The sequence below is a fragment of the Lepidochelys olivacea genome (assembly GCF_965140295.1).
Source record: "Lepidochelys olivacea isolate rLepOli2 genome assembly, chromosome: 2".
NCBI classification, from domain to species: Eukaryota; Metazoa; Chordata; order Testudines; family Cheloniidae; genus Lepidochelys; species Lepidochelys olivacea.
In genome coordinates this window covers 271,906,557-271,917,179 of record NC_140412.1, presented here as the reverse complement: position 1 = coordinate 271,917,179, position 10,623 = coordinate 271,906,557, and the positions used below count along the sequence as shown (strand labels likewise).

Here is a 10,623-nt window from a genome sequence, read left to right as displayed (position 1 = left end):
GTGGTGGGGGGCGGCGGGGGGAGTTAGGGCAGTGTGTGGGCACTGCAGGGGGGTCTGAGGGGCACAGGGGTATTGTGGGGTGTGGGCACTGGGGCAATGGGGGGGTTGAGGGTCACAGGGGTATTGTGCGGGGAGATCAGTACATCATGAGGGGCGTGGGCACCAGGGTGATGGGGTGGAGGTTTGGTGAAGGACAGAAAGAAGCCGTCTGACTTTGGGCTCCTGGAGGGGAGGCGGGCGCTCTAAGCTGGGTTGCAATTGGGGGTTGGGGGGCTGGTAGTGCCCATCCATACACAGACATTACCCCAAATCACTGAAGCTGTAAATTACACCTGCTGCAGTTATGTGCGGTCCCTGTGCAAACAGCCCATGGGCCCCAGGGATGGGGCCGTTCCACTGGAGGGAGGACAAGGGGGTAGTTAGGCCCCAACATTGTGGGCTTTGGCCACATCTGCAGCCCCCTGGCCCTGAGAAGATGTCCTGCTCTCTAGCACCTACACGAGGATGTGGCTCGAGTCCCAGGCTGCCCTAAAGGAGCTGCTGGCCCAGGAGCTGCCGTCTCAGCCCCCACAGCCTGAGAAGGACCAGAGGCTGTTCTTCCACATGCTGGCCACCCTGTTCCTGCGCTACACACAGATCCTGCGCTGCCTGGAGGCCTGCTATGACCAGATGGTGCATCCGCAGAAGCGCCGGGTGCTGGAGCACGTGCTCGATGGGGTGATGGGCCGGGTGCTGGAGCTCAAGAATGAGATGGTGGAGACTGAGCTCTCGGAGTATCACTACATGGATGATGTGCTGCAGGACCTCAAGCTCACCCCAGTGAGAGGGGCCAGGGGTGAAGGGGGGCGGGGCCCTTGGGCTGCATGGGGCCTAGGGGCAGTGCCCTTGGGGTGCAGCATCTTGATATAAGATGTGCAGTGAACTGGCCTTGGGATGGGGGGATGCTGTGTCGTGGGGTGGGAGTGGGGCAGTGTCCGGGTGTGCTGTCCTAGCCTGGGTGCCCAGTGTTGTTGGGGTGCACTGAGCCACTACCGTCCCACACCAGTAATGTTGGTTGGCTGCAGGATGGGGAGGCAAAGGTGCAGTGTTGGAGCACTGAGCTAGCTCTGGGTGAGGGAGGGGCAGTGTCATGGGGGGCACTGTAGTGGCGGGGGGAGGGGCAGTGTGGGTGGGGTGCTCCATACTGGTGTCGTGTAGGGGTGGCACATTGCTGGCGTGGGATAGCAGTGTCATTAGGGTGTATTGTTCTGGGGTGGGGTAATCTCTGCAACACGCTCCCTCCCCCCACAGAGAGGAAGCATTGTAGGGCAGATACTGACTCCAGTGCATTGTCTGGCTGGGGATGTATCTTTGAAGAGGGGTGGCTTGTGCTGACATGTGGCAAAGAATGTGAAGAGAAGATGTTTTGATTGCTAATACTGTATCCCAGTCCTAGGAGTCTGGATAATATGGAAGAGGAAATGGAATTTTTCACCATTGAGAAGAAATGTTATAATTGGTATATGGTAGCTCAGGTGTGAGCTGCATTTGTGATCTCTCCCTGGTTGCTCTGCCTGTCGCTTGCAAAATCTGCCAGAATGGAAATCATGGGGTAACCTCCCTTTAGACTAGGTCACCCCCGTTTCCACCTCCCTGTTGTGGTTACAGGGTGAGCAATGTCTTACACCTCCTCTGGAATCTCTCTTGAGTGCACCCCTCAGGTGACTGGTTCTGCTTCCTCCCCTCTGTCTCCGGGGGTGGGGGTGCCTGCAGTTCTACCCCTCAGACTGGATCCTGGTGTCACAGCCCCCTTCTTTCCAAACATGTCATGACTGGCCCAGCTGCAGTTGGTACATGCAAGACAGTCCTCTCAGTGCCTGTAACCTGCTGGTGTTTAAAGTGACTCAACAGCTTCTTCCAGACAGATGCATTGTCCATTCGCCCAAAGATACACAGCAAGCAGAAGAATGGGCAAACCACCTGAGGTCCACATAATCCAGCGTGTAGTGGTGTTTGAGCAGTCTGGAGAGTGACTCCAGCACCTGAAAGCCCTGATGGAATGGTGCTCCGGCACAACACCTGGCACATGGGGTCACAGCACCACTCATATTTGGCCCATCTGTCCCTCCGTCATGAGGATGGAAGGATGGCTGAGCCAAATATAGTTGGGGATTGGCCCTGCTTTGAGCAGGGGGTTGGACTAGATGACTTCCTGAGGTCCCTTCCAACCTTGATATTCTATGAAATATGAGTGGAGTTGCAACCAGGCATAGAATCATAGAATATCAGGGTTGGAAGGGACCTCAGGAGGTCATCTAGTCCAACCCCCTGCTCAAGCCAGGACCAATCCCCAACTAAATCATCCTAGCCAGGGCTTTGTCAAGCCTCACCTTAATAATATCTAAGGAAGGAGATTCCACCACTCCCTTGGTAACGCATTCCAGTGCTTCACAACCCTCCTAGTGAAAAAGATTTTCCTAATATCCAACCTGAACCTCCCCCACTGCAACTTGAGACCATTACTCCTTGTTCTGTCATCTGCTACCAGTGAGAACAGTCTAGATCCATCCTCTTTGGAACCCCCTTTCAGGTAGTTGAAAGCAGCTATCAAATCCCCCCTCATTCTTCTGTTCTGTAGACTAAATAATCCCAGTTCCCTCAGCCTCGCCTCATAAATCATGTGTTCCAGTCCCCTAATCATTTTTGTTGCCCTCCGCTGGACGTCTTCCAATTTTTCCACATCCTTCTTGTAGCGTGGGGCCCAAAACTGTACACAGTACTCCAGATGAGGCCTCACCAATGTCAAATAGAGGGGAACGATCACATCCCTCGATCTGCTGGCAATGCCCCTACATATACATCCCAAAATGCCATTGGCCTTCTTGGCAACAAGGGCACACTATTGACTCATTCAGCTTCTTGTCCACTGTAACCCCTAGGTCCTTTTCTACAGAACTGCTGCTGAGCCATTCGGTCCCTAGTCTGTAGCGGTGCATGGGATTCTTCCATCCTAAGTGCAGGACTCTGCACTTGTCCTTGTTGAACCTCATCAGATTTCTTTTGGCCCAATCCTCTAATTTGTCTGGGTCCCTCTGTATTCTATCTACCTCTCCTCCCAGTTTAGTGTCATTTGTGAACTTGCTGAGGGTGCAATTAATCCCATCATCCAGATCATTAATAAAGATGTTGAACAAAACTGTCCCCAGGACCAGCCCTTGGAGCACTCCACTTGATACTGGCTGCCAACTAGACATCGAGCCATTGATCACTTCCCATTGAGCTCGACAATCTAGCCAGCTTTCTATCCACCTTTAGTCCATTCATCCAGCCCATACTTCTTTAACTTGCTGGCTAAAGTACTGTGGGAGCCAGTGTCAAAAGCTTTGCTAAAGTCAAGGAACAACACGTCCACTGCTTTCCCCTCATCCACAGAGCCAGTTATCTCATCAAAGAAGGCAATTCGATTAGTCAGGCATGACTTGCCCTTAGTGAATGCCCTTGAAGGTCTACAACAGTGGTCAGCAAACTTCAGCATGTGGCCCTCAGGGTAACCTGCTGGCGGGCCACGAGACATTTTGTCTACATTGACAGTCCGCAGGCACGGCGCCCCGCAGCTCCCAGTGGCTGCGGTTTGCCGTTCCCGGCCAATGGGAGCTGTGGGAAGCGGCGGCCAGCATATCCCTGTGGCCTGCGCTCCTGATTTTAAGATTCCAGTCATGTGACATGTCCCACCAGGTTTCAGTAATGCTATGGAGAACAGTGAAATCTGTACTGTTTGGATGAACATTATATGTAACACAGTCTCCTGGCCTGATGTTATTCTGGGTGACTGCATGGAGCTGAATCAAAGGAGGCTGTAAAGGGGAACAAACTGGAAAGGAAACAATGACCGAGATAATGCATCTCCAGTGATAATGGCAAGGGTCCTTAAGGGAAAAATGGGTGAACAGGTAACTGGAAAATAACCTGGCTGAGGGACAGGAAGGTAGGTAACAGGCCTATTTTCCCAAGACTAGAGCCTAAAGCGAAAAGAAGCCTGCCTCAAGGTGAGCAGGACCCAGCAGCTTGGAGAGAAAAACTGCAGGAGGAGATACAGCCTTCTGACAGCTCTGCCTACATAAGGAAGGCAGGGCCTTTAGGGATGTGGCTGAGGCAGCTGGGCTCACCTGACCTTTGAGAAAGGTGCTGAGCTGTAGGTAAGACCCATCATGTAGTGCTAAATTTTAATAGTGCAGGAGGCCTGCAGAAATGATAGGACTCATGTTGATAATTCTGTCATGTGTAAAACAGATTTTGGAGACTCTTGTGTGTGGTAACACCATAAGATAAAACACTCGTATTCAAAAGCTAACTAACATTATCAGAAAATTTTACCTAACTGAAAATCAGCAATGATGAGGATTTACATGATGGGTATTTATTACTAATGTGGTATCAACAAACTGCATGCTGAACTTTAAAACAAAGTAGCAAGGCACAGCCAAAGATGGCTTGGATAATATCAACTTTTCCATACATCACAATTAAGCGATGGCCTTCTCATTTGATTTATTGTCAGGTTAATCACAGAAACGAAGGAATCTGTTTTCTAAGCTTGCCCAGAAGCAGCAAAGATCCGCTGTTAACACCTGGCAAGAAGAGGTGCCAGCACTATCGGCTAGATAGCTTTGAAATCTTTAAGATAAACACAGAGCAGCAACTACAATTGACAAGAAGTAGATTTGCGGCCACGGGCAACAGGCAAGCAAGCGTCTGAGCTCTCAAGCCGCTTTGTTTCATAGACACTTTGTCCCTCTGAAACAGCAACACAGAATGACAGGCCCCATTGGCTCTCAGAACAAACCCCTGCTCTGCTCCTGTGCTGACCCAGGACTGCTCAGCAAACCAGCCCCATCTCACGCATAGCCAACCACAGACCCCTGAATGCCCCACTCATACCTCAGCAACCCTCCACCACCACCACCCATCTCATCAGCCCTGATGCACACGCCAGCCCCAACACTTCGGCCCCACTGTCCACAGCTCCCGACTCCAGCACCCCAAAGCACCCCCACCCTTCACCCTGTAGTCCCCTACCATTCCCCACTCACCCTATAGCCCCCAAGCCCCTCGCCCACCACCCATAGGACATAGCTAGCCACTCACTGCCTGGACCTGTGGTGGAGTACTCCGCTCCCAATCCAGAGCGGTGGCTCCTGACTCTGGCTGACCAACGGCTCCACTCTCTCCCATCGCCCAGCTGTACTCACATGATGTGGGCCACATTGAAGAGAAAAGTGGTGTCATGACCAGGCACACAGGAGTGCAGCACTACCCAGGTGTGGCCCAGGTAGCTGCTCATCCATCATGATGGAGGGCCAAACCTGAGTGGCACTGGAATCCAATAAGCCTAGTTGCAACGCTCAAACTTGGATCCCTGTCCCCATCCCCAAATGTCAGACAGGAGCCACTGGGTCAAACCCCAGCAATGTTGCAGCCTCTCATGCCACAGTATTCTTGCCAGCAAGTTAAAGAAGTATGGGCTGGATGAATGAACGATAAGGTGGCTAGATTGTCAGGCTCAACGGGTAGTAATCAATGGCTCCATGTCTAGTTGGCAGCCGGTATCAAGTGGAGTGCCCCAAGGGTCGGTCCTGGGGCCGGTTTTGTTCAATATCTTTATTAATGATCTGGAGGATGGTGTGGATTGCACCCTCAGCAAGTTTGCAGATGACACTAAACTGGGAGGAGAGGGAGATACGCTGAAGAGAAAAGTGGTGTCATGACCAGGCACACAGGAGTGCAGCACTACTCAGGTGTGGCCCAGGTAGCTGCTCATCCATCATGATGGAGGCCAAACCTGAGTGGCACTGGGATTGTTTAGTCTGCGGAATTGAAGAACGAGGGGGGATTTGATAGCTGCTTTCAACTACCTGAAAGGGGGTTCCAAAGAGGATGGCTCTAGACTGTTCTCAGTGGTAGCAGATGACAGAACAAGGAGTAATGGTCTCAAGTTGCAGTGGGGGAGGTTTAGGTTGGATATTAGGAAACACTTTTTCACTAGGAGGGTGGTGAAACACTGGAATGCGTTACCTAGGGAGGTGGTGGAATCTCCTTCGTTTGAGGTTTTTAAAGTCAGGCTTGACAAAGCCCTGGCTGGGATGATTTAGTTGGGGATTGGTCCTGCTTTGAGCAGGGGGTTGGACTAGATGACCTCCTGAGGTCCCTTCCAACCCTGATATCTCTATGATCAAATTAAAATAGAGAACAGGATGTGGATAAGCACCTTTCTGTAATGTGTGAAAAGAAAGTGTGGTGTTATGGGGTACTTTCATTTGGTGGAGGTTGCATGGCCAGTAGTAAAACATTAGTAGATTTTCTGAAAGTTGTAGATTATTTTCTAACACAAAAGTTATTACAGCCAACATGAAGTAACTATCCATTGTGCTGGATAGAGACGAATTAATCACTGAACTGGAAGCTGTTGGTTGCCTAGGGACCAGTGATCATTGACCTGATTGCATTTATTATGGGTGAACAGAGGACAGTTCTTACCTGTAATGTATATACTTGATGTTTCAAAAGAGTGAATTTCCCATAGGTAAATCTGAGTGAAACTGATTGCAAGAGACAAATTAAACAGGACAGTGTGAATGAAAATTGGGAGCTCTTTAAGGAGAGTTTATTAGATGACCAAAAAGCCATGGTTCCACAATCAGGAAAGAGGACAACTTTGGCTAAAAGCCCATCCTCTTTCAATGGGGAAGTGAAGGCAGCAATTAGCAATAAGAAAGCAATATAAAACAAATAGAAAATGGGGAATATGTATAGCAATCAATATAAATGAGAAGTTGTGAAGTGTATAAAATTGATAAGGGAAGCTAAAGACATCAGGGAAAAAATCTGAGAGTGGCAGGTCTAAGGACAATAAGAAGGATTTTTAAAAGTATATTAAGGACACAAGAAATTCTAACAATGGTATAATTAGATGGTAACAGTAAAATTTTTAATGCGGAAAAGGCAGCAGTGTTCAATAAATATTCTATATTTGGAAAGAAGCAGGATGATGTATTCCTATCACATGAGAATCCTGAAATATTTTCCAGTCCATTAGTAACGAAGGAGCATGTTAGATGGGATCTACTAGGGATAAACACTTTTAAATCAGCAGGGCTAGATAGCCAGTGTTTAATCCATTTACAATCAAGTTAACTGATAGGCCGCAAAATGTAATTGTAAAAATGGAATTGTCATCAAGCAGGTGTATTTTCAGTGGCTTCTACAGGGACCAATCTTGGCTCTATGCTATTTAATATTTTGATCAATGACCTAGATGAAAACAAACTCATCACTGATGAGATGACACAATAATTGGGGGAATGGTAAACGAGGAAGAAGACATTTACTGACAGAGCAATCTAGATTACTTGGTAAACTGGGTGTAAACCAACTATATGTTTTTAATACTGCTAAATGTATACATTTAGGACTAACGAATGTAGGCCATACTTTCAGGATGGGGGTGCTATCCTGGAGGCAGTGGCTCTGAAAAAGATTTTGGGGGAGTGGTGGATAATCAGTTGAACATGTGTTTATTTTACCTCTGTATTGGTCACTAGTGTGACCACTGCTGGAATACTGTGTTCCATTCTGGTGTCCCCAATCCAAGAAGGATGTTGATTAAATTGAAAACGGTTCAGAGAAGAGCCATGTGAATGCTTAAAGGATTAGATTCAAACTGCTCAATCAGTGTCTCTGTTTAGCTTAACAAAGAGAATCCTAGAACCATAGGGTTAGAAGGGACCACAAGGGTCATCTAGTCTAATCCTCTGCCAAGATGGAGGATTTGTTGTGTCTGATCCATCCAAGACAGGGCTATTCAACCTCCTTTGGAAAACCTCCAGTGAAGGAGCTTCTACAACCTCCCTAGGCCTCTGTTCCATTGTCCGACTGTTCTTACAGTTAGGAAGCTTTTTTTCTGAGATTTCATCTAAATGTGCTGTGCTGTAGTTTGAACCCATTGTCTCTTGTCCTGCCACTGTGGCAAGAGAGAACAGCTTTTCTCCATCTTTCATGGCAGCCCTTCAAATATTTGAGGACTGTCATGTTCCCTCTTAATCTCCTCTTTTCCAAACTAAACATACCCAGTTTCTTCAGCCTTTGCTCACATGTCTGCATTTCATCCCTTTGATCATCTTTGAAAAGGAGTACTTGTGGCACCTTAGAGACTAACCAATTTATTAGAGCATAAGCTTTCGTGAGCTACAGCTCACTTCATCAGATGCATATCGTGGAAACACATCTGATGAAGTGAGCTGTAGCTCACGAAAGCTTATGCTCTAATAAATTGGTTAGTCTCTAAGGTGCCACAAGTACTCCTTTTCTTTTTGTGAATACAGACTAACACGGCTGATACTCTGAAACCTTTGATCATCTTTGTGTCTCACCTCTGGATCCTTTCCAGTTTCTGTACATCCTTTCTATATATTGTTGACCAAAATTGGACATAGTACTTCAGCTGAGGCTTAACCAGTGCCAAGCGAAAATATCACCTCCCATGACTTGTGTGCTATGCCTCTGTTAATGTAACCAAAACCTGCATTTGCTTTTTTGCAACAGCATTGCAGTGTTGACTCATGTTGAGATTATGATCCACAGTGCTGTTGCCAAGCCAGTTATCCCTCATTCTGGTTTTTATGCATTTGTTTGTTCTTCCCTCAGTGTAGCACCTCACATTTGTCTGTTAATTTCATTTTTGTTGTCTATAGCTCAGTTCTCCAATTTATCAAGATCCCTTTTGATTTTTAGCTCTATATTCCAAAGTGTTTGCACACCTACCCCCCAAACCCCAGCTTTGTGTCCTCTGCAAATTTGGTCCATGTGCTTTCTCTTCCTACATCCATGTAATTAATAAAGATGTTTAAATAACACTGGACCCAGAACTGATCCTTCCAAAAGAGAAGGTTAAGAAGTGACTTGATTACAATCTATAAGTATCTATATGAGCAACAAATACTGAATAGTGGGCTCTTCCATCTAGTAGAGAAAGTTCTAACATGATCCAGGGGTTGGAAGTTGAAGCTAGACTTCAGACTGGAAATAAGGCATAATTTTTTAATGGTGACAGTAATTAACCCTTGAAACAATTTACCAAGAGTTGTAGTGGATTCTCCATCATTGACCATTTTTAAATCTATACTGGATGTTTTTCTAAAAAGACCTTCTCTAGGAATTATTTTGTGGAAGTTCGACGGCCTGTGTTACATAAGAGGTCAGATTAGATGATCCACAATGGTCCCTTCTGACCTTGAAATCTATTAACTTGCACCCAACTGTTCTAAAAGAGCTGGCTGGGGAGACCTCATCCCTGCTGGTGTTAATTTTTAGTAAATGTTGGGATATCGTGGTGTCATCATTTCAGGCTGACCCAGACTTCTCTTTGCAAATGGGTATGGTATTGCAGGTAAACCCCTACTTGAGTCTACCACCCCCCATCACTTGGGATAGCACAGCAATAAGACTAGGGGTTCTCAAACTGGCATGTGTGACCCTCTCACAGGGGTGCAAGATGGGGGTTGTGGGGTGTCAGCTCTGTGGGGCTGACAGCTATTATCCCTCATTAAGTTAACCCCTGTTTTTCATTTATAAGGGGCATCCCAGTAAGAGGCTTGCTGTGTGAAAGGAGTCACCAATACAAAAAGTTTGAAAATGAATGAATGAGACTAAACAGACTATTAGCTGCTAAAGAGCACCCCCTTGGAAGCGTTTCATGTATTAACAGACAAGTCAATGCAGAATATATACAAAATGTTCATCCCAGCTGATTGACAAGGTCGTTCTTAGTCTGTCTCCCACCTGAGTCTAATGCCTACTTCTACCCAGGTTCTTCCCCAGGGGTTCTCTTGGTTCTGGTTTCTGCCCTTGGTGTTAGATCTTACTCTGATAAAGGCAAGAGGCCTTTCTCTGGAGCCAGGGTCCAGGGAGGTCCATCCACTGTGACTCTTCTCCAGGGACAGCGGCTGATCCTCACCAGGGCAGGCTTCTGGACCCTGATTGGGAGACCCTGGATTGTGACTAGGCCCTCTTGGATACCTGCTGACTGCAGCCTCGCTGGCTAGGAGGCTCCCCATTTTGGGGGGTTTGCTAGAGAGCTCATCCTCTAGGTCAGTGGTTCTCAACCGTTCCAGACTACTGTCCTCCTCTCAGGAGTCTGGTTTGTCTTGCGTAAGCCCCAGTTTCACCTCACTTAAACTACTTGCTTACAAAATGACACAAAAACACAAATATGTCACAGCACCCTATTGCTGACCAGTTGTTCACTTTCTCATTTTTACCATATAATTATGAAAGAGTAGAATATAAATATTGTACTTGCAGTTCAGGGGGATACTTGAGCTGTTTTCATGTGTGAGCCTTGTTTGAAGCCTGAGGGCAGAGCTGAAGCATGTAATTTAGCTTCGTGGGGGCTCACTATGGCATGGGGCCCCAGGCCGTTGCCCTGCTTACCACCGCCTAATGCCAGCCCTGCACTTGCAATCCCCCTAACCCTATCCTGTAATACACAAACCCCAGGGCTGCAACCCTCAGGTCGAGAAACACTGATCTAGGTCAGTTGAGTACCCCTAGGGGTATGCATACCCCTCAATGAGAACCACTACTTTAGGC

The 10,623-nt window shown here is 47.5% G+C and overlaps 1 protein-coding gene across 1 annotated transcript in view; it reads left to right on the top strand.

The window, feature by feature from the left end:
- Positions 1-504: 504 nt before the first annotated feature.
- DRC11L (dynein regulatory complex subunit 11 like) overlaps positions 505-10,623 on the top strand; it is a gene marked incomplete at both ends in the record, with an annotated part of 75,851 nt that continues 65,732 nt past the window's right edge. The window contains one exon of the mRNA XM_084621148.1: positions 505-819. Within this exon, the coding sequence (XP_084477274.1) occupies positions 505-819 (315 nt within the window). The remainder of the gene's footprint in view (positions 820-10,623) is intronic.